This window comes from Rhinolophus ferrumequinum, chromosome 15 (genome assembly GCF_004115265.2).
Source record: "Rhinolophus ferrumequinum isolate MPI-CBG mRhiFer1 chromosome 15, mRhiFer1_v1.p, whole genome shotgun sequence".
Classification (NCBI taxonomy): Eukaryota; Metazoa; Chordata; class Mammalia; order Chiroptera; family Rhinolophidae; genus Rhinolophus; species Rhinolophus ferrumequinum.
Genome location: NC_046298.1, coordinates 16,589,722 through 16,614,028, shown reverse-complemented (window position 1 = coordinate 16,614,028; position 24,307 = coordinate 16,589,722). Strand labels below are relative to the sequence as shown.

Sequence of the window (24,307 nt, the reverse complement as noted above, 5' to 3'; positions counted from 1 at the left end):
CTAGGGCTTCTGCTAATTACTGAGCTTATTAAAAGTAGTAGATTAGATCTATTGCTTAATTGAAGTTACAGGAAAAGCTACTCCCACCCCCAACACTCACAGGGAAGCCCTGGGGAGAGGCCTGAGTAAGAAACTAAGTGAAGCCACACCCCTTTTCTCCTTACCCTTATCAGGCACTGCCTCCAGGGGCAAAACACACACCGACAAGTTTGGGAAGGTGTTTTACCCCCAGCCCTTCACGGAATCTAGAATCTAAATTCCTTGGTCTTTGTGGGACCAATGCTTTTGACGTGGGGACTCTCCATGAGTCCACGGAATCAGTGTGCTTGTGGAGGGGGGGTGACAGTCCCCAGACTTGAAGGTGGTTGACCTTGGAGGGAGCCAAGCAAGCCAGGGCTAAAGGTGAGCCCGAGGGACTTGGGAAGAGGTTAGGGTTGATCCAGTGGAATCAGGGTATCCTGGGGGAATAACCCATCTCTAAGGATACTATACTTTGAGCAGGTCTTTCAGGATGAGTTCAGGAACTGAGATAAGCATCAGTGTTATAGTTGCTGGCAGAATCTCTCCACTGGCAGCAATTAATAAAGTAGCATCTGCTTTATTCATCAGTCTCTCCTGAGTCTGGTTGTCTTGAGTCAGCCCTGGATATGTGGACCAGACCCTGAAACCCAGGGACCTGTCCAAGGGCTGCCTGCTTCTCTCTCTATCATTTATTATCCTCATTTTGACTTCAGCACTCGTAGACACACTTGGAGGCACAACGATAGCCACAGACTCACGGTGTATTGCAATTTAACATTGAGGAAGGCACAATAAAACCAAGTTTTATCTAGTGCTATGTGGGATTCCCAATAATGCCGTGGAAGTCTGTGAACTTCTGTTGAAAAACAGAAGTAAAAAATGTGAGTCTGTCCTTGGAACTGAAAATAAACTCAGGCTAGAGTCCAGGGACAGGAAAGAGTTAATAAGTACTGGAAGGGTAGCCTCCAGTCTTGCTTCCTCTCAATCCATCTCCCTCTTGAAGCCAGAGAGAACATTCTAAAAGTCAGGCCTTATGGGGACACTCTCTTGCTTAACACTCTTTCGTTCAGAGTCCACCCTCTCATATGGGCCACGAGGCCCTGCAGGGACTGGCCCAAAGCTACCTTTCAGCGTCAGGTCTTGTCTGCCAGTCCTCTTCCCCTTGAATTCTGCACTTGAGCCTCTTCACTGTGCCTTACTTTTGCTGGTCTCTGGGCCTTTGCACATGTTATTCCCTCTGCCCAGAACACTGTTCCACCCACTCTTAACCATCTCTTTGCTTAGCTAACTGCTGTTTATGTTTCAAATCTCAGTTGAAATTCTGACTCATGGACTCAATTAAATCCTGGCTGGAAGTTTTCATACCACCATGAGCAACACTCAGCACATACTGTTGTATTTACTGGGTTCAGTACTTGCTCTCCACATCTATGTTGGCAGGGGCTCTATCTGCTCTATCACCACTGATTCTCAAGTGCCTTTTGTAAAAATTGTTTTTAATTTAGCTTTTTATTTTTATTAGAGTTATATGTGCACATGGTTGAGAGAGTCAAATAGTTCTACAAGGCCTAAAACCCACACTACATTTCCTGCTCTCAAAGGCAACACTTTTAAACTTGTAACTGATTATTTTTGTATTTATCTTTATATTTTTAATTAACATACATCTACTGCTGCCTCTTGGTTTTTCAGTTTTAAGCACCTACTGATCTCCCGCGATGGATGATGAGCAGTTAGGTCTCTTGTACACCCTCCCCTTCTCCCTATCACACATGCAGACATCCTGGCCCCCCACCCTCTCCTCCTAATATGGTCACATACTTTTGGTTAGGTCAGCATTCATTGTTTATATTATTATGCAAATATTATTCATAGCTGAGCCATGTGATTTACCATACTTTTTTCCTATACATCATTTTATTTTCCCTGCAGTTAATATCTATGAATATTTGCTTAGTTTCCTATGCATTTGTCACTAATTTATCTCAAAACTTTCCCCAAACTATGTTTCTTTCTTTCCTGTATATTCAAATGTATTCTCAATTTCATCTTGAAGAAGTCTCTCGAAGCCTCTGGCTGCTCCAGTCTGGGTTGGCTGACTCCCTGCCCTGCTACACAGGGCAGCGTCTCCTCCTTTCATCCTAGGAATCCTTATCAACTCTCTCTAGGTGGCAAACACCCTTTCCTGAATCCCCTATCCTGTGCTTCCTTGTTTTAAATCCTTCTTCTAGTGATGTCCTCCTCCAACAGCCTCCTGAGAAAGAGACAGAGGGAGTCTTTGCATGTCTGAAAGAGTCTTCTAAGGATCCTCACACCTGATTGACACTCCAGCTGGAACCAGACTTCTAGATGGGGTTCATTTTCCTGAGGAGGTGAAAGGGTTTGCTCTGTTCCCTTGTAGCTACCAGAGATGCAGTGGAAAAGTCTGATGCCTTTCTGATTCCCCATTCTTTATAAAGAAACCTGCTCTGTTCCTCCTGGAACCTTGAGGATCTTCTCTTTGCCCCAGTGGTCTGATGTGGCTGGGTGCCGGTTCATGTCCACTCACTATACTGGGCACTGGTGGGTCCTTTAAATCCAAAACTCATGTCTGTTGGTTCTTGGAAGTGTTATTGAATTATCATTTTATATGTTCTTCCCTCCATTCTCTTCTCTTTTAACTTTATGAAAGTCTTGTTAGTCTCTTATTCTCTTGAACTGTTTCTCTAATTTTCTTCTCTCTCATTTTCCATCTCTTTGTCTTTTGGCTCTATTTCCTGTGAGATTTTCTTTTTTAACTCTTCTATTGAAATTTTTTTGCTTTCATATTAATATCCAAGGAAATACAGACACATACAAATATAAGAGTATATATTATTTTATAAAATTATGTATAATATATAGTATGTTATATAATAAATATAATATATAATTATAAAATAACATTATATAATTATATATATATGTGTATGTGTGTGTGTATATATATATATATATTTCAGTATGGTACCCCTGCCCTCAACTGTCATCACTAGCTAAGAGACCCTCTATTTTACCTTCTCCAGGAAATAAACCTCCAGTCTTGGGGGAAGGGCATGAGAGGGGAATCCAGGGATCCAACTGCTTCTTTAAAAGACTTTCAACTGATCTTGTTTTTTCATTCCCGCTTCCACTGCCACTTCTAGATGTGCTTGGTGCTGCCCCTCCCAGAGTCTCAGAGCCTTTTATTCTGTGCTAGAACCAAGGTTGCATTTCCGTCTATCACTGTACAAGCTTAGGGTTTAGCTTTCTTGGATCTCCTGTCAGTTACCGCTTACCCATTTGCTTTTCCTCTTCCAACATTTTGTTGCTGTTGCCTTGTTTCCCATTCTTTGTCCCAGTGGTTTTAGCCCCTTAAGAAGGAAACCCCTGCAACTGTCATTTCACTGGGATTTTAGGAGAGAGCTGAGGCCAGAGCCTATATCCAACCATTCAACTTGTCATATTTAACTGGCAGGCTGACTCCAGTCCCTAGCATATTGCTTAGCACATAATAAATGCGCAATAAATATTTGTTGGTTGAATAGAGTATTAATTAGAGTCACTGTATTTTCCCATCTTTGGTAACCAAAAGGTGAGAGACCTTTAAATTGAAATCACCTTAGTTATAGTATATATTTACTGCTTCTCAGCTTGGAGTTCACAACTCCTTCTGAGTTGTATATTAGGCAACATTGTATAGTGAAAAACGTTTGGAACCTGGGCTCTGCTCAGCAACTAATCATGTGGCCTGGGCAAGTTACTTCCGCTCTAGAGTCTTAGTCCTCTTTCCTGTGAAATGGCAACAGTAATCTTCGTGAAGTGCCTTGTTTAAGTGCCTAGAGTTTGGGAAGCTCTCCTCACATCTGTGGTGTGGAAGAGTTCAACCAAAGCGACAGTCTTAGAAAGCGACTTCTTAGAAAGTCAATGTTTTACTTAAGCTTAAAATTCGCCTTCACACTTGAATTGTAAATTGGTCCCTAATTAATGCCCTTTAGCGCAAACGCCTGTGTTTAACGTGACTTGATGATTAGAAAGAGATCGCAAAACCTTTTCAGCAAAGAGGAAACTAACCTTAGTCACCGAGGGTCTACTGTGTGCTAGGGCTCCTTCTCAGGCCGGTGGATTCAGAGCTTAAACTGGGAATTATTCACAAATATTTACCGTGTGTCTGTCCTGCAGACCGGTACCAAAGCGACCCCCACTCACCCGTACTCCTCATTCCTGCCCTGCTCCGCCCTGGCCTCAGAACTAGTTGTTGCAAGGCGCCCTGTGTGGGAGCCCAGACACTTAAACCCCTCTTGTCAGCCAAACAGTCCGAGTCAGGCCCACTCTGGGCAGCGCACTGTTCCCAGCACGGGGGTCGCGCAGCGCATTTTGGTCTTCACCTGGAAGTTCCCCAGCCTATTTACAGAGGATCCCACTGCCTCCATAGGAGAAACTGAGGCAGCGCCCTGGGGCAGCAACTATGTGCCCCCTGGGTCCATCTCCACCCTTACCCTCAGCCCCGGTTCCTCCCGGTCCCCATGACCCCTTTTCCGGGACCCGTGCCCTCGCACGCTGGGATCGCCAGGCACAGAGCCGCGGCCCGGACCCCGCGCTCGGGCAGGTGAGGGCGGGGCCGGAGGACACCCCGCCTCGTCCCGCCCCGCCTCCCGAGGTTCCGCGGCGTCGGCTGCCACCTCCGCCCGGCCGGAGCCGCGGAGCGCCGCCGAGCGGCCGGCAGGCGGGCACTCGCTCCGCCCCCTCCCGGCCCGCCGCGCCGGTTCCCGCCTCCTTCCCTCTCCGCCCGCTCCTGCCTCCCTCCTTTTCCGCTGCCGAGGCGGCGGGAGCCGAGCCCGAGCGGACCGATCCGCGGCCGCAGCCGGCGGCGGGCGCAGAGGAGGCGGCGGCGGGGCGGGCCGCGGGCGGTCATTCAGGAGGCGGCAGCGACGATGCGGCGGCCCCGCTGAGCCCGCCAGCTCCGGGCGCCGGGGGCCGGCCGCGCGAGGCGGCCCGGGCCGGGCGGCAACATGCGGAGCGGCGAGGAGCTGGACGGCTTCGAGGGCGAGGCCTCGAGCACCTCCATGATCTCGGGCGCTAGCAGCCCGTACCAGCCCACCACCGAGCCGGTGAGCCAGCGCCGCGGGCTGGCAGGCCTGCGCTGCGACCCCGACTACCTGCGCGGTGCGCTCGGCTGCCTCAAGGTCGCCCAAGTGGTAGGTGCCGGGCGGGGCCCCAGGTGCCGGCAGGCGGCCTAGCCGCGCGCCTTTCCTCCCCGCGCCACTCGGGGGGCGCAGGCCCGGCCGGCCACTGCAGCGCACCCGCTCCCCGGGACCAGATCCCCCGCTCCTCGCACCCCTTCTCCCTCACGGGGTCTCCGGGCCGCCCTTTCCCCTCCTCTGTGGACTCTGCCCTCTCCAGCCCTGCCATCTCAGGTGTGCACCTCCTACTTGAACACCTGCCCCAGGGCCTACCTGTCCACTCCCGCCTTCGCTGTCGCGAGCCTGTTGCATTTTGGGGCTTGGTGGTCCGCGGAGTTGGCTTGCGGGGTCATGCTGTCCCTGGGGTACTACTGGTCATAGCAACGTGTGGCACGTTTTCGGGCCCGCACAACCTCCACCCCTTCTGATGGTCCTTCTCTGTCTGCTTTCACCCCCGGGGACTGTGGCTTGGTATCCTCCCCGGTACCTAGCATATGGAAGACGCTCAATACGTGTTTGTGGAATGGAGACATGTTGCCTAGATGCAGTGAGGGAGCCCCGGATCTGCTCAAGAAAGTCTCCAGTTTATACTGCAGAGTTTTGATTCCTCTTCATTAACCTAGGAGACAGAATCTGCATCTCTGAGCCCTCCGCCCCAGCACCGTGGCTGGCATTGCCCAATTGGTATCCAGAGTTAAACCACTCTGGGAGGGCAGCCAGTTTGGGAGGTAACAGAAACAGGAAACTTTCTGTTGGTCTTGTCTATAGTAGAGTTCCTTTCTCAGAATTCGTATTTTTAGCTTCTAGGGTGTTCAGGGCAGGGGTCTGTTAGCCCTGCCCCCTTTTTATGGTTTTGTAAGAGGCCTCTCTGGAAAGCTGCTGAGCTCTGTTGTGGACAGGACATGCTCCACTTCAGAAAAAAACTGTCGGGATTATTGCCCTTCACAGGTAGGCCTCCTTCTGACCTGGGCAGCAAAACTTTATATAGACTTCTCAGGCAGAGAAGCCATTTGCATGGAGCTGTAATATATGTGCACAGTTGTTTCTTCCAAGCATTGTTTGGGCTTCTTGTGCTGACTTGAGTACGTAGATAAACGTTCTTTGGAAATGATATAATATGGGGACACCCTTTAAATAAAGGTCTCACTGTTTGTAAATTGCAGAATCATCACTGTTTTCTCTCCTGGGTGAAAGGCTTGTTCTGCTGATTGCTGGAGGGTATTTTCGAAGGGCTCTAAGGAAAGACAATTGGAGCAGGTTATCCCTCTCTAGAATTTTAAACTGACCTTATCCGATAAGCTGGAATGTTCTCAGAGATATGTTGGTTCTGTAGTTAGGCATTGCTGTTAGGCAAGAGTGGGGGTGGAAGTGTGTAACTGCCTTTTAAAAGAGGCAGCTAGCCAATGTTTGAGTGCAGCAGAGATAATCAGAAGTGAATAAAAGAGAGCAGGGCAGGAACTTGGACCTACGTAGAATTTAGGGCCTTGCTAAGCACCTTGCTTTGTTTATTCTATGGACTTTTGAAAGTAAATAGAACTTGCTACTCAAAGGATCTGGTAAAAGAATTGAAACCCAGTAGTTTGTATAAAATGTTATCCAGCAGTTATCACCTCATTGTTGGAACTTTGTCACCTAAGGCCAGAAATGGAAGCCAGTGGTATGGTAAAGTGTTATTTTGTTGTAGAGCTTTCCTTTTCATCTGGAAGAACTTTGGGGCCCAGCCCCTAAAATCTCAACTAACTCTGCCATTTGTCTAATCTCTAGACGTTAAACAGCGAGAGGTATGCTATGCATGGCTGAGTGCAGGTTGGGGACCTGCTTAAAGGGTATGGCAACTCGAAACAGGCTTCCTTGTACTTGGCTTCTCAGCTTTGATAAAAATCAGGGTTTTTCGTGGAAAAAACCCCCACAAAACTCCAAGAAATTGGAATATAAATTTAAACTGGAAAAGAAAAGTCATTAGGAAGATATTTCTAAGATGTTACAAAGCTCGGAATCCCAGCAAGAAATATGCATCAATTCTAATCTGATTTTGGAGAACAATTTGACTTCTTTTTCCTTTTAGTTTTTATAGACACTTTTTTGTGGTCTGTGGTCTGTTGCAACCTGGAGATCCTTGCTACTCCAAGTGTGGTCAGCAGCATCGCAAGCACCTGAGAGCCTGTTAGAAAAGGTGAAGGGATTAAGAAATACAAATTAGTAGTTACAAAATAGTTCTGGGGATTGTTAAATGTTGAAAACTGAAAAAAAAAGAAAAAAATGCCAAATAAGAGGCCTCATCCCAGACCTTCTGAATCATAAGCTGTATTTTCACAAGAATCCCCAGGTGATTCACATGCACATTACAGTTTGAGTCTTTACTATATCATGTTAGTATTAAAACCTCACATAGGTGCCAGCAATCAGTTCTCTGTCAGAACCATTAATGGTCAACCTCAGGGCTGAGGTTTTTCTTTGAAATGAGCCTATGCCTCCCTCAAAGGAATAAGAGAATGAGGTAATATGTAGAAATTAACACCTAGTTTATTAGGCGCTTAGTTAGTATGTAAGAAACGTTAGCTATCATTATTGCTAATTGCTGTTTCCTGTCTCTAAAGAAACTTGTGAAAATGCCAACCCTAAATTGTAATTACATATTTGAATTAAAGATAGGTCACTTCTTGGCAATTTAAAAGTTAAATTGATATTTTAAATGGAATTTTATTTGATTGTGAAAGTAATCTGAGATATTATGAAAATGAATCAGTGCATTTTCATAGATTGTCTCTTTTAAAAATTAAACTCATATCTATCTCTTAGTTGGGGAGAATGTCTCCTTTGGTCATTATAGCAAACAGTAAAATTGTACTTTTATGGAAAAAGAGTTTAAACTATTGATTTAAATTACCATCTTCCTTATGAGTGTGGATTCTAGGAGTGCTTACTGGGTTTTAGCTCCCAGACATCATTTAATGAAATAGTTAATGTAGGCCTTTTTCTTATTGCTTCCTCCCCCATCAACTTTGTTGAGAGAGTTTTGCTCTTGGGGTGGGGTTGGGAGAAAAGGCATGCTATCACATATACCGTGGTGTAAAGACAGTGTCAGAAGGACTGCCTGGATTGGACAAGACTTTCTGAAAAATAGTAACAGCTGGCATTATGTAGTGAGTTCTTACTCTACTGTTGACATCCCCATTTTATGGATGAGGAAATTGAGGCACAGAGGTTGTGAGTCTTTCAAGGTCACCTGAAATGCTAGTATGTGGCAGAGCTGGGATCTGAACTCAGGTTGTCTGGTTTTGGAGTGCTCTTTACCGCCCCCCAAACACATCATTTTTAGTTGTTTCACATACTAGCAGAGCAGGAGACCTTGAGTCCAAGGACATTTCTCTGGTCTCTGGGCAGCCTGTTGACCTTTTGGGTTGGGTGACTTGTACATGCTGAAGCAATGGACTCACAAGGTTTTTGAATTCTTGGTGGGAAATGTGCTGTTTCTGGGTGTGCAGCTCCTTTGCGATGTTCCTGCTCCTCACTCATCGGCCCTGGTAGGTTCCCACGATGTGAGGAAGTGTCTTCTTAAAAGTGCCAAGAGCAGAATCAGCATTTCAATTCCTGAAAAGACACCTCTGGGAACTCTTGCTTCACATCCCTTTCTTGAGCTCCTCCCATGCCTGATTGACCTTCTGACATTGCATTGCATTTTGTAGGACTTTTTCTAACAGAGTTGGGTGACAGGAGATACTTAAATTCAAATTTTAGTTCTGCTGATCTTGAAATCTCTTAACTCTATTGGGTCTTGGCTTTCTCGATAGTAGCATGTGGGAGATAATGAATGATTGAGCTTTGAAGGAGTGAATATTTGATAGGTACTTTCCCAGGTAACTCAAAGACAAATGTGCTATTTGCATTTCAGGGGAGGGTTATAATATATCTCTTATTTGATGGAAACCATGTTTGTTTTCATCCAAAGCCAGTCAAGCACAGTCCCTCATGGATCCTGCTGTCTGGGGGACTTTCTGGGGCAGGGCGGGGTTGTGCAGGTGATGGCGGTGAAGTCATGGGTTTCACTGCATTGCTTTCTCAGATCTACCTTAAAGTGGCTCCTTGTAAAACAGTCTCATGTTCCCTTAGGAAGATTGTTGTTATCTTTGGAAGTTGTCTTCCTGGTCGAGGACTTGGAGAAAAGCAAAGATAAAACCACTCTTAAGTTTTTATGATGATTAAAAATAGTAAAATTATCATCCAAGACCTCAGAAAAGTGTATACTACGCATCTATTTTATAGTTGAATAAAGACAGTTCAAGAAAAGAACACTACAGACCAATCGTGCTCAAGAACACAGACACAAAAATCCTCAACAAAATAGTAGGAACTCAAATCCAGCTATATTATGTAAAAAGAATAGTACACCACAACCAGTTGTGATTTATCCCAGGAACAAAAGGCTGGTTCACGTTTAAAAAAATCCATAGATGTATTCCAGCATATGAACATAAAGAACAACAACAACAAAAAACCATGATTATGTCAATGGATGCAGAAAAAACATTTGACAGAATTCAACATTCATTCATGATAAATGCTTCCAGCAAACTAGTAAGAGAAGGGAACTTCCTCAACCCACAAAAGGGCATCTACTAAAAACCTGCAGCTAACGTGCATGTATACAGCTAATAGTGGTGAAAGAGGGAGTGCTTTCCCCCTACGATGAGCAATAAGGTGATGACGTCTGCTCTCACCATCCAGTGCCAAAAAAATAAAAAGGCATGTAGATTAGAAGGAAAGAACAAGTGTCCCTATTTGAAGATGCGCGTGATTGTCTATGTAGACAATCCCATGGGAGTCTATAAAACAGCACCTAGAGAGTTATAGCAAGGTTGCAGGATACAAGGTCAACACACAAAAATCAATTCTATTTCTATATTCTAGCAACAAATCTTTGGAAACCGAAATTAAAAACCCTTATCAGTTATAATTGCTCTGAAAAGAATGAAATACTTAGGTACATGTTTAACAAAATGTGCAGCATCCCCACACTGAGAACTACAAAACTGAAGAAAGAAATCAAAGATGATCTAAAATAAGTGGACAGACATACTGTGTCTATGGGTTGGAAGACTCATTATAGTTAAAATACCAATTCTCCACAAGTTGATCTGTAAGTTTAACACAATCCCACAATCCATCAAGATTTTTTTAGAGACAAACTAATTGTAAAACGTAAATGTAAAGTTAAATTAGCTGAGCAAATGGATGGAGAAGGTTGGTGGAAGAGTGTTCACGGCAGAGGGAATAACCTAACGCGAAGTCACTTCTATCCAGAGCTCTGTGTGTATATCTGTGTGTCGGGGGGTTGGTGGGGGACGGGACCTTTGGCCAATGGCCTGTTCACCTCAGGCCTCACTCTCCTCACTTGGAAATCGGGGCCAGTGATAATACTACTGCCCACACCAGAGAGACTTCCACGCAAAGTCCTTCGTGAAGTGTCTCTCACGTACCAAGTCATCAGAACCTGTTGCCATTATAGAATGTCTGTGCAGTGATACAAGTTGAGAAAGTGGGTGACCAAAGGCCAGGCTGGAAGGGAGATTGATTTTTCATGGTATAGCTTTTCATACTTTTTGAATTGTAGACCACATGCAAATATCTTCCATTCAAAAATTACTAAAGTGTGAGCTGTTATTAGCTCTTAGTATAGATTAGCTTTATGGCTAATGTACTGACCATAATCTTTAACCTTTTATTACTTTCCTTTCTTTGTAATTTGGAGGCTCTTGAGGAGAATGATTTAGATAATACAGACTTCTTGAAGAAACTAGAAAGACCCAAATATTCTGCACAATAGCAGGTACTTAATACATCGGGTGCTGCTAATGGCAAAATTTCTTCAATTTGAAAGGACTTTACCTGCATTTTATTTATTTAAAACATTGTATGGGGATATAATGTACAGCATGGTTAATGATGGTTCATAATCCTGTATTGCATATTTGAGAGTTGCTAAGAGTTGATCTTAAAAGTTCACATCGCAAGAAAAGAAATTTTGTAATTGTGTATGGTGACATGTTAACTAGACTTATTGGGGTGATCTTTTCCCAATATAGACAAATAGCAAAACATTATGTTGTAGGTTGTATAGCTGAAACTAATATAACATTATATGTCAATTACATCTCAATTAAAAAAAGCATTGTATGATTAAAGTAAATTAGAAATAAAAACTTTGTATGACAGGCTCAAATGGAAAGAACTTTGGAAATTTTTTCTTCCAAAGACCGCATAAAATCCCTTGATTGTGGTTTCCATTTTTTTGCTATTAGAATGCTTCATTAATATGGCCTACATTCTTCTTTTGAATTGTTATCATTTTTTCCCTTACATTTCAAGAAGTGCTTTTACCATCAAGGGCAATATCATTAAATTTCTGAACATTTGAAAAATTATGGATTTGGTCAAGCATTTCTTTCTACAACAGACCGAAGGGCTTGTTTACCCACAAGTACTTACATAGGGAAACGGTGACCTCACTAAAACCTTTTGCTTCCTCCTGGGTCCCAGCGCCAAATTAATTCTCTCTTGATAGCCCTGGAGGACCTTTGTTTTTAATTTGAAAGTGGTAAGAGCCTGTCCCAGGCCATGGCACTTCAGAGGACACTTAGAGGAGGCAAGGACAGGCGAGTCGGTGCCCTGCTGAATCCAAGATCCATTTCCCTCCTGGCAGGATGGTTGCCTACCTGGGTGCTGGAGAGGGGCGTGCTTCTAGATTTACCTGAGCTGCAGCACATACGTGATCCACCCCACCAAAGCTGAGGTCTGCATGGCAGCCGAGGCTGATTATTTTCCATGCTGGTCCTGTTAGCTCCCTGAGCTGTTGAAATAACCTGGAAATAACAACATTCTGGCCTTGCACTCACAGCCACTACCACTGCCTCTTTATTCTTGTTCCTGGAAGTAGTTCCAAGTCCTTTTGTAGGATGATGTCAGATTTCTTTGGAAAATAAAGTTGTTTGTTAGAGAATAGAGCAGTAGTCAAAGGCCTGTGACTGAGCGCAGAGTCTGAATTTTCCCAGACAGTCTCAATTTCCTGTGCTGTCTCATCAGACCATGTGTAAGTACCTCCTACGTTTTGAAAAATCATTTTGCTTTAAATGATGCAATATTCCAAGCACTAAAATTAAAGCGATTCCTATAGCAAGTATCTATGTACTGATAATGTATCCTGAGATTTTTGTTTGGAAAATAAGATTATTCCTGGGGGATAGGCAGGAGAAGTAAAAAGTGGGGTGGTATGAGCTGGGGTTTGGAGTCATTTGCAAGGTGGGGCTCAGAGAGTCCCGAAGGAGGAAGGGTAGACTGGGAGAGGTAGAGAATAAGTGAGCAAGGCACCCTGGCCAAGGGGATGGCCTCAGCATCTCATGTGGTGGTGAAGAGCCAATTTCAATGTCCAAAGGCTCAGCTCAAAATGGTCCAGGGCTGGGGGCAGGCCTGAGGCTGACTGGGGACAGATGAGTGGAAAGGTACAGAATTCAGAAAGGGACACTTCCTTCGGGAGAAGATCTTGCTTTTCTAGTATTTGGAAATTATCTTATTTTTAAGCAGTTTAACTTCTTGATGGGGAGGAGTTTTCTGTGAAAAATTCTCACTTTAAAGGGGGGGCCTAGCCCTTATCTCTGTGCCTTTCATGTGTGGCCTTGTCTCCACATAAAATGGTCGGGTCTGTCACTGATTTTCAGAGGGGAGTCCCTAGGGAGTCCAGAGTTTATTAATGTAGAAATGGGGGATTGGGAGTCAGACTGAGGGGTGAGTACTAATTGTATGTCAAAAAGTCTATGTAAACTGCATTAAACAGAATAAGGCCAATTTCTTTTTTTATTGGCATGTTATGGTACTGATTATTTCGTGTTGATCAGAAGCTTTGGTAAACATTTTGATGAACTTACTTCTTTGCATTTGAGGTTTATTCTTCCATCCTCTGCCCCCGACCCCTTTCCCAAAAATGTCCACTTGACTGTTCTTCAGAACTACTGTTCTTTTGTTCTGTCTCAGAGAAACTTTCCCTGACCACTCTGTCTAAAGTAGGACACACCACAGTCCCCACTGTGTCCCCTCATCCTGCTTTATGTACCATCCAATGAGAAGATCACTTCCTGAGAGCAGAGGCGTGTGTTTCAAGTTCCCTGCCTTTCCCCAGTATCTAAAACTGCGCCTGGACATGGTAAGACATGAAGAAACAATGGAAGAGATGTGTCTGTCTAACAAAAGAAAGAAAAAAAAAAGACATGGATTATTACTGAATGTAGTTTGTAAGGTCCACTTATTTGAAGACCTGGGATCCATAAGGGAAAAATAACACATATTTATATATTTAGAAATAAATACATTTCTTGGCTCTGTCCTAAGTGGAAAATATTGTGGAGGAAGTATGGAAATAACATGCCAGTGTAATTATTTTTGCCTTTTTTCACTGTAAGTTTTAAAAGTGTATCTGCTGCTACTAGGAAACAGACGCTTTTGCTTAGGAGACAGATTTTTTGTAAAAGTGGGGGAACCATAAGCGGCTTTGCCAAGCCTTTTGCTTAGGAAAGTATAAAATGAAAACCAGGGATTCTGTAATAATTATTGAAGTTATCTGCTTCGTGCTTAACATGTTGGGAGAGAGGGTCGCTCAGGATGGGCCAAGCCAGTATTTTGAGAACCCTTAGAGCAGACACTTAACATGTGTAAAGAAAACGTGGCCACTGGGATTGAAGCTGAGGGTTCTATCAAGGTCTTGATGAAAAGAAAAGCCGTTCCCCGGGGCCCGAGAAGCGAGGCTGGAGAGAGCCGTAGGAAATACTGGAATCCAGAATTTTGTCTCTGAACATTTCAAATAATTGGTTAAATTATTTGGATTACATGGGTTAATAAACACTTAAAATGTGCAGAGTTTAATCAGATGTGGATAGCTTTGGATGGTTTCTTTCTTGCCTCCACGACTTGATGACTGGCGTAGTGGAAGCCTTCATTTTTGTGGTTTCCCGTTTATTCCAGCACAACTTTGAAAAGCAGTTTAAGGCTAAGAGATTTTTGTGCCAATGGAAAAAACAAAACAAAACAGAAAAACCCCAAAACCCCAGGAACAATGGCTCTTCCAGAAGTAGTTGCTTCTTTAGCTTGTCTGCTTTCTCTCAACCGTTTTTAGTCCTAACCCTATACATGTGTATCATTTGCGATTGAGAGTTGGCTAAATAACTTTAGAGTTAGATCAAGATTAGTAGCTACTAGATGTTGGTCAAAATTCTAACATATTCTCTCCCTTTAAAAAAATCTATACTTTGTATATGTTTGAATGCCTAGACTGGGCCAGGTACTGTTAGACATACACAAATAGGACAAAAATCCTGCTTCCAAGGGGCTCCCAGTCTGCTTGGGGTGAAACAAAGTACACAAACCGTTCCACTTACCAGAGCCAAGTGCCCTCATAGAGGCCAGGCACAGTGGGCTTGGCAAGGAAGCCCTGTGGCCTTGTGGGAAATGGGCACATTCTCATGTTGAGTGTTGATGGCCAGTGTCTGGCATGGGGTGTCCTGTGGAGAAGGACTGTACCAGGTGCTGGGGGTCGAGGGCAAGCCCTGCACAGGGGTGGGAAGGAGGTGAACCAGACATGTTTCACCAGCAAAGGTATGGAAGGGGAGGCAGGAGGAGTCCCAGACTGAAAAGAGCCTGATTTGTTAGACGAATGAATTTGGATTTTCTGAAAGAGATGGGAGCAGTTAAGCTGGGGCTCATAAATACTTGAAACGTGGCTAGTATGAACCGAGACGTGTATAAGTACCATAAAATACATGCAAGTGTTTGAAGATGTCATAGGAAAAAACGTAAACTAACTCAATAATTTTTTATATTGTGTGCATGTGGAAATGATAATATTTTGGATATATTGGGTAAATAAAATGTACTATTAAAATAATTCTACCTGGTTTTACTTTTTAAAATATGGCTATTAGAAAACTTAATGTGAAGTTTAATAATTTAAGATTACATATGTGGCTGACATATTTTTACTGGATATGCTGGGTTAGAGGGTGTGAGGAATAGCTTTGAGAAGGAGGAGATGATAGCAGCAGGTCTAGTAAGAGACTGAGTCATTCAGGGGCGAAATGAAGGTCAAATGGTCTTTTGGTAATGAGAGTGGAAAGGACATGACAAATGGGAGCTAAGAAGTAGCAATTAGGTTTTAATATATTCCTGGTTTTATTTTACATCACATTGAAGTTATTTCTCGATCAAAAATATTGAAACTAACACTTACTGTGCATTTACTATGTGTCAGATTGCTACATGTTTTACCTGTGTTATCTCAGTTAATGCTCACAACAATCCTACGAGGCAGATGGTTTGCCGATGAGGAAACAGGCTTTGATGAGATCAATGACTCGTTCGGGATCCCCGTAGCTAGCAACGGGAGCTCTGCAGCCAACGTTCAGAGAGCACACCTGGAGGCCCTGGGTGTGTGCGTTTCTGCAGCCATTGGGATTATGAACATTGTTGTAGCATCACCACCCTTTCCCATCCTGGGATGTAGGAAAGACATGTCTTTCCCATCCTACAGGGACTTAGTCCATTTCTACTTCCCCGCTTATGCCGGCACTGCTCCTGGTGGATCTGTCAGCCTTGAGAGCCCTCCTGGCTCCCAATTCTTGCGCGTTACATGCATGGGGTCACACCTGTTAGAGTCAGGGGAGAGGTGATGGTTTCCTTATAAAGGGAGGTCCCTCAGCCCTTCTCGTCTAGCTCCTTGAATTATTGATGAAATTTAAGAATTGCTGAGATCAGAGCCAGTAAACGTCCCGAGGAATCTGGTGGCAGTGTTTACTGGTGGAGGAGGGGTAGAGAGGTAAAAATTGAGACTTGATTGTCTTCCTATACGCTTGAGCCAGCAGACTTCAGAGTATTTGGAAGAATTATTGACCTCTGGAACCTTTTTCTCCCCTTCTTGGAGCAGCTAATACAGAATATTGGCACCCCTTTGGACTTTAGGTTGTTTGTGGGTGTTAGAGAATAATTTTAAAAAGATAAAATCATGACTCATACAAATGTAAAAGATTTTATTAACGAGGGAACCAGTAAGATGTTACAACTTGTTCAAAGGGAAAATCAAAGAACAGACAGTCCCCCCACCCCCACCCCACCCTATGGAATGGATTTCAAATAGATGCTACTCTGGCTTTGAGGGGATCAGTCGTCTCCCCAGCAGACAATTCATTTGCCTGTGTACGGATAGGAATCACTTGCATTGCTAGCAGTTGTGTACAACTTGACAGAGTTGCAAAATAACTCAAAGGCAATGAAAGGCGACAATCCCATAGCATCAGATAACTTGGAAAGTTATGTTCTTTCTAACGAGGCCTATTTTTCTATTGAAGATACTCAGTAATCTTTTGGGTCCATTTTGAAAATCCTTCACAGTTTATCCTGAGATGGGGAATGTATGGGGAATACCCAACCCCTGCGTGTTAGAATCTCCGTGTCATCCATCCCTCTCTCTCCATTTCCTCTGCTCCTTCAGCCTGACAGGTGACCCTTGCTCTGTTGGGTTGCTGGAGGACCATCCTTTATGGCCTCCTGCACTCCACTTTAGATTTCCTTATTGTTTTTCTTATTTTTCCCTGGTGACTGTTTTTCCCCAAAATAAATCTTAATCACCTACACTTAGGACCATGCCCTTTAGGGGCCTGATCTGACCCGAGTAGCAAGGAGTACAGGTAAGAGGGTTACCTGCTGCCGTAGGATCGGGGTGAGGTTGAATGGAAAGTGTTTCGCATGGAACATGGCCGAGAGAAGTGCTTGGTGAGTGCTAACTTTCATCCTGCCTCCTATCCAGCCAGCCACATCCCGGTCCAGTCCCTCTCCCATTCATGTTCTCTCCACATAAATCTGCCACCTCAACCTGGCTGAAGCTCCTTGTTGCCCACAGTAACATGTTGCTGCTGCAAGGCCACTCCTGCCCTTTGCCCAGCCAGGAGGTACCCCAGGAGTGAGTGGGCGGGGGTGAGGCAGGGTCCTGTATCCCTTTTCCCTACCCTCTTCTTACTGGCTTTGCCGCCAAAATACCCATCCTCATGGTGTGGTTTTTGTTTTTTTTTGGTTCTGATTGATGTCCTATGTCCTGTGATGTCCCATGATGGAGCACTAGCTTCATTCTAAGCTACCTTACATTACATATGTCCCTCGTTCTCTGGGCTCGCTGGCTTTCTGAACAGATTTGGATATACTTACAGTGTATCTTAGGAAGTTTATAAACACCCGCAAGTCTGAAAACCAGTTTTCTCCTGTTGAGTGTTCACAGTAGTTAACACTTGGCTGCTTGGTAAACACTTTCCAACTCATCCAAGTTCAGTTTAACGTATTAGTATGTTTGGAACAAATTCCAAATTCAGGAAGAGAAGAAAACAAGTAATTCATGTTGAGGGTGTATCTTAGTCTGTCATAACAAAATACCGTAGATTGGCTGGTTTAAACAACAGAAATTTATCAAGGTACCAAGATCAGTTCTGGAGGCCGGTCCAAGATCAAGGTACCAAGCTCAGGTTTCATCCTGAGACTTCTTTTCTTGGCTTGTAAGTGACTGCCATCTTGCCATGTAGTCAGATGACTGCTTTGGGCGTGCATGGAGAGAGGAAAAGATCTCTTTTCCTCTTTTTACAAGGACACTAATCCCATCATGAGGGTCCCATCCTCATGACTTCATCCAACCCTAATGACCTCCCAAAGGTCCCCCATGTCATCACATTGGAAGTTAGGACTTCAACATGTGAGTGTGGGGTGGGGGTGTATAATTCGGTCCATCGCAAGGGGAGAGCATGGTATAAATCAGTAATGCAGGTACCAGGTGGCTCAAAACATCTTGAAATGCAGAAACTCAATTTTAGACAGAAGGAATCTTGAAGCCATCCACGTGTGCTGCTCCTTTTTGTTTTATGGATGAGGAATTAAACCCCTAGAGAAGCTGTGACTTCCTTGTAGCGCCTCAGTGTGTTGGTGGCTGTGGAACCTGAGCCCCAGGCTGGCGTTCTGTCCCCTATGACAGCTGCTGCTGGAGGGGTGAGAGTTTGATTCCTTTCTGTGAAGGTGTGGGACAGCTCTGAATTCTGATAATCTTTCTTATCCTTTATATGATTTGCGGGAGAGGATGAATGGTATTTATCTTCAGGCGTGTTTTAGGAAAGACTATGACAAATCAAGTGTTTGCCTGTGATGTTCTGTTTCAGGTGCAGGTGTTTCACCAGCCCCGGCAAACTGCCCAAGTGGGTGTACTGGGGAGCCCCAAAGTTTGGGTTGTAACAAAACCCTGATATTGGCAGATATAAAATTGCCTTCTAGTTCCTTAATTTCTCTGGTAATAAATTGAGGTCAGGATAATTTGCTTGCAAATTAGTCTGTATTCTTTTAGAGTATGGTCTTGGAACTGAAACTGGGGAGACTGAGCCCCACTCGTCACAGGTGAATACATCCACGTGGCTCTTGGTGTGGTCCTGAAATGTGCAGGTGCGGGGAGTGGTGACGAGGCCGTTGTGCGTGGTGCATAAAGGTGGTTTCGGTACAGGAGTTGGGGCGGTGCTGCGCCTGCCTCGCTTTCGCTGTGCGCTTTGGAAAAGTTTCAGCTGTTGGCCTGGGGCTTTGGGGCCCTTGGGGGCTGCCAAGCTAGTTAGATGAGTGAAGCCCATAAAAAATGACGAATTGCCAAGTGGAGGGAAGCCTGGGGGCGCCCAGCAGGGCCAGTAGTTTGTGGAGCCTCTCCCGAGTCTAGCTCTGTGGGATCCTGTAGACCTGTAGTTCTTTTCTTTTCTTTTCTTTTCTTTTCTTTTCTTTTCTTTTCTTTTCTTTTCTTTTCTTTTCTTTTCTTTTCTTTTCTTTTCTTTTCTTTTCTTTTTTTTTAATGGACTACAGAATCTACCGTTGTGTCTCAGACCAGGTCAATATAAATGAAAACACAGTTAAAAAAAAAACTTTTCTGAAAAAATTCTACCCGTTTTCACCAGTTAACGTCTTAATACTCAACACCCAGATCATCAGGGCCCCGAAGACAGGATTTAGCCGGATTGGTTCAGTAAGATTACTGTCATCGAGGAACAAAGAAAGTCCCAGACATCCTGCTCTAAATCTCTATTGTCCAATCTCTGTTTGTACAGTTGGGCAGGTTGTGCACTGCACAGTGGGTCTAGGTGAGAGGGTGAGGGAGGCTGAGAACCCGCCCACATGCTGTGTTTCTGAAGGCACATGCCCTGGCCTGGCAGGGTCCATTGGGAGGAAGGGTTGTCTAGTTCCAGTTCATCAGCCCAGAGGGGATGTCATTTTTAATATGTTATCCTCTTGCCAATCCAAGTTGCCACCCAGACTGCGACCTTTTTCTAACTGGCATAAAAGTGCTGTGTGGAGCGGCTTATGTCTTATTTAATTGGGAAACTGGAGACATGACTTAGCTGTGATATTAAGCTAGATAGGAGAGTGTATTTTTAAATAAGACCGAATAAAGCAAAAGTTTAAACTTTAAATTTAATTTGCAGATACAGTATTTTAAACAGATTTATTTTGAATTAATAAGCACGGTGCAGGGACTTCCATCATTCTGTGTGGTCTTCTGTGAGGCATGTATTAGATTGGTGCAAAAGTAATTGCGGTTTAAAAGGTTAAAAATAATTGCAAAAACCGCAAGTACTTTTGCAGCCACCTAATAGATGGTGATGTACTCAGTACGACATGACCGAATACACATAAAAAGGTAACTTGGTGACTCATTTCAATAAGAGCTCCTATGCTGTTGAAATGAAAGCCTTTCAGTCCATCTCAGAACCTGAATTGTCATTAGGACATCTGCCAGACAATGGATGAGAGGTGATGGGTAGTAGAGGTTGGTGCAGATACCCCGATACAACTTCCACTCTAGGAGGTCCTGCCTGGGTATGTGCCCCAAGATGCCTTTGTAGCTGACAGGGTGGGCTGCCCCCAAGGCCGAGCTCATCCTGCAGTGTTGCCAGGCACAGACACATGGGTTCCTTTTGGGTTTACTCAGGACCAGGTAAGCCAGGCCTTGGCGGGAATCCTGGGAGAGCCAAGCAGCTGGGCCTCATGAATCTGGGGGATTTTACTTGAGTCAGTGCTTCACTCAAGGGGACTCCGCTTTTCTTTCCAGCTGCCCAGTCAAAGGCAGCCTGTGGCTCCTGGGCCACAAAGGGCCCATGTCCTCCCTTCATGGACTAGACTGTGACCTAATCACATCTGAAAGAGAACTCTGCTCAGCCCAGCTCCATGCTGGACCCACTGTAGCCTGAGGCCAGCCAAGTGCTTCATCCTGCGCCTGCTGATGGAGGACGGTCTGTCCACCAGGCTTATCTGGCAGGGGCCTATGAGCACTGACTGCCTCCGTCTGAGAACTTAGGGGCGAAAACTGGCCGGTGGGGTGCAGGGGCCATGGCCAGACTGTGGAGGGCAGCGTAGGGCCTATGCCTGTCTCAGATAGCCAAGGACTGGCTGCCATCCACCTGAAAGAATCCCAGGAGCAGGTCTGGTCAGGAACCTGAGTGGAGGTTGAAAACCATGGCCAACGAACGTAGTTTTAGTAACAAAATGTGGTGCTTGGTCGCTTCCAAGAAGAGAAAACTGGCTGAGGAAAATACTGTTTCAAAGTTAGCAGCCTGTGAGGAGCAGTATGTGAAAAGTAGTGCTGCCTGACATGTTTGCAGTGGGAAACACAATCTCTTGCTGTAAGGAATGAATGCCATAGTAAGAGGCCCTACGGAACAAACCACATTTCACTGTTAAGTAGATGCACAAAAGTGCAGGGCAGCATTCAGACTCTGCAGTGTGTACCGTTAGGTATTTTCTGTAAATATGACAGCATTACCCCAAAGCAGCTCGTGAAGGTCAGAAGAATCATAAATGAATGCTTAGCAAAGTTGCAGGCATTGCATTTTCTGAGATATATTTCTACATATTATAAATATATTCCGATAGATTGTCCATTTAAAATGTTCATTCCAGGTCTGTCTGCTCTGATGTTAACTGACTGACTGGTTGAATTCCAGAACATGTCTGATTGGCCTGTCACCACTGCCTCTATTTGGGGAGAGCTTTCCTAGCCAGGCCAAATTAGGGGTTTCTGGCCAGCCTCTGGGTTGGCTGCCCTTGTATCAGGTGTCCACTCCCGTTGTGCACTCTGGGTCCTGAGCATGACACCCCTGTGCAATGAACAGCCTCTTAGGGGTGAGGAAGGCAGGGGAGGGGGAGGGCTGGAATTGTTAGCTTTTGGACATCCGTCAGCACACTGATCTTTTCCTGTGTAATGACCTTTACTCTCCATCACAAGCCTTTGCTTCAGCTCTACCCGTTCCTTCACACCTCTTCCAAACTTCCTTGTCTCCCACTCCCCTGCCTTTATTCCTTTGTCCATGTTAGGGTTAATTGTGCCTCTTTACCATCACTCACAGGCCTCCTTCCATCTGAATACCTTTGTCACTTGCCTGGTTCTTTCCTCCCTTTTTATTCAGAGTTGCCAGAGACGGTACCACTTCTCTCGAGAAGTCTTCCATATTTCTGTTCTTCACGTTCCAGCCACACATCGGGTAAAGTGTCTTTTGGAAATCCGGTACTAGATGAGGCTTACAAAACCCCTTTATGTCAAGGAGCGCAATCTAAGTCGTACATAAATTGATCCATAATATAAATATCACATTTTTAACTTGAATGCTGTTTTCCAAAATGGAGAAAAACCTCTTTTCTGATTATAAAAGTATTTATGTCTGTTGTTTAAAAAAAACTAGACTACTATAGAAAAATGAAGAAAAAAGTAAAAGTCACCAATATTCTCATTAGCTAGAGAGAACTTCCATTAACAAATACATATTGTTTTAGACTTTGTTTCTGCGTGTACATACTTGTAAAAATGGGATATTATACATGCTGTTCTATAACTTAGGGTATGGTACAAGGTGGTTTTTTTAGAATTATAAATATAGATTTATGTTATTGCTTTTAAGACCTTTTTGTGGAAGTATAGTATACATACAGAAAAGTGTATAAATCTCAAGTATACAGCTAACATCTGAACATTACGCCTCATTATACGCTTCAGATGCTATCTGGTTGGCCCTGACCCGTAGACTCTTGGCTTTTGTTTTGGTTGCCATTTTGGAAGTAGATCTGTTTCTTTCTTTAGATTATTTTTGTTTTGTTTCATGACTGAGTGGCAAAATTGAAGGCCTTTATTATATATTTTGAATCTGGAAAAACAGCATTTAAAAGCAAATTTAGAATTTGTCGTATCAGGGTTTTGAATTAAACCAAGAAAAAAAAAATCTAATGAGGGGAGTGCACACCATTTTCTTTCTGAGCTTAAGAAAACCGCCAGAAGTTTGAGCTAGAGAGGATTGGGCACATGCCAAGGATGTTGGTGGTCTTCACGTGTTCTGTTTTTAAATTAAAATACAGTAAAATTGACGTTTTTGATGTGCAATTCTGTAAGTTGTAACACATATATAATTCATATAGCCACTACAATTAGGATACAAAACAGTCTTAAACCACAAAACTTCCTCATTCTCCTCCTTTGTAGTCACACCCAACCCTTGACAACCACTCATCTTTTCCCCATCACTATAGTTTTGTCTTTTCCAGCATGTCATATGAATGGAATCATAGAGTACGTAACCTTTTGAGACTGTCTTTCCCTCAGTGTCATGCCTTTGAGATTCATTCATGTCTTTTTTATCAATAATTCATTCCTTCTTATTGCCAACTAGCTTTCCCCTGTAAGTATGCACCACAGTGTCTTTATTCATTTACCTGTTGAAGGACATTTTGGTTGTTTACAATTTTGGGTGATGATGAATGATTATGCTGTAAACATTTATATACAGTTTTTGTGTGAATATAGGTTTTTATTTCACTGGGGTTATTATCTGAAGTGTAATTGCTGGACTGTATGGTAAGTGTATGTTTAACTATATGAGAAGCTGCTGAATTTTCTAGAGTGGCTGCACTAGTTTGCATTCTCACCAGCAGTATATGAGAGTATTATTTGCTCTGCATCCTGGCCAGCACTTGGTATTGTCCCCTTCCCTCCTCCGGTCCTTCTTCTTTTAGCTAACCTAATAGGTATGGAATGACATCTTATAGTGGTTTTACTTTGCATTTCCCTACATGACTAGTGATGTCAAGCAACTTGCTCTTATTTCCAAGCTGTATATTCTCTTTGGTAAAGAATCTGTTCAAGTATTTTGCCCATTTTTTTATTGGAGTGTTTGTTTTCTTAGTGTTGAATTTTGTGAATCCTTTATATACTTTGAATATATGACCTTTGTCAGATACATGACTTAAATATTTTAACTCAGTCTGTATCTCGTCTTTTCATTCTCTTAACCATGTCTTTTGCAGAACAAGTTTTAGTTGTGATGAAATTCCATTTATCAAGTTTTTCCTCACAGATTGTGCTTTCGGTGTCAGATGGAAGAACTAGTCTCAGGTCATGAAGATTTTTTTCTCATGATTTTCTTTTTTTTAAAGTATACTCTTTTATTTAATTTAGTGTATTTAATTGCATTAATTGTGTTCTACTTATAAACATGAGTCTACTAATTTCTTTTCTCCCCTCATGATTTCTTTTGAGAATTATAGTTTCATGTTTTACTTTTAGATCTGTGACCCCTTTTGAGTTAATCTTTATACGAGGTGAGAACTTTAGGTTGAGGTTCACATATTTGCCTATTGATGACGAGTTGTTCAACACTGTTGAAAACATTATCCTTTCTCCATTGAATTGCCTTTTTATCTTTGTCAAAAGTCAATTGGTCGTATTTGTGTATATCCACTTTCTCCCTAAGATGGGGAACAAGGCAGTGATATCTACTCTCCCCACTGATATACACCATCCTACTGGAAGTGCTAACCAGTGCAAGAAAAATAAATAGGCATACACATTGGAAAGAAAGAACAACGGTTCCTATTTGCAGATGGCATGACTGTCTATGTAGACAACCCCATGGGATTTTTTTTTGGACAGTAGCCATCCTAATGGGTGTGAGGTGATCTCTCCTTGTGGTTTTGATTTGCAAATAATTAATAATGTCGAGCTTAATAATTAATGATGTTGA

The 24,307-nt window shown here is 43.5% G+C and overlaps 1 protein-coding gene across 1 annotated transcript in view; it reads left to right on the top strand.

The window, feature by feature from the left end:
• The first annotated feature begins 4,864 nt into the window (after positions 1-4,864).
• The window catches only part of CMTM4 (CKLF like MARVEL transmembrane domain containing 4), a 57,130-nt gene continuing 37,687 nt past the window's right edge, over positions 4,865-24,307 (top strand). The window contains exon 1 of the mRNA XM_033127974.1: positions 4,865-5,216. Coding sequence (XP_032983865.1) covers positions 5,031-5,216 — 186 coding nt within the window. The 5' untranslated portion in view covers positions 4,865-5,030. The remainder of the gene's footprint in view (positions 5,217-24,307) is intronic.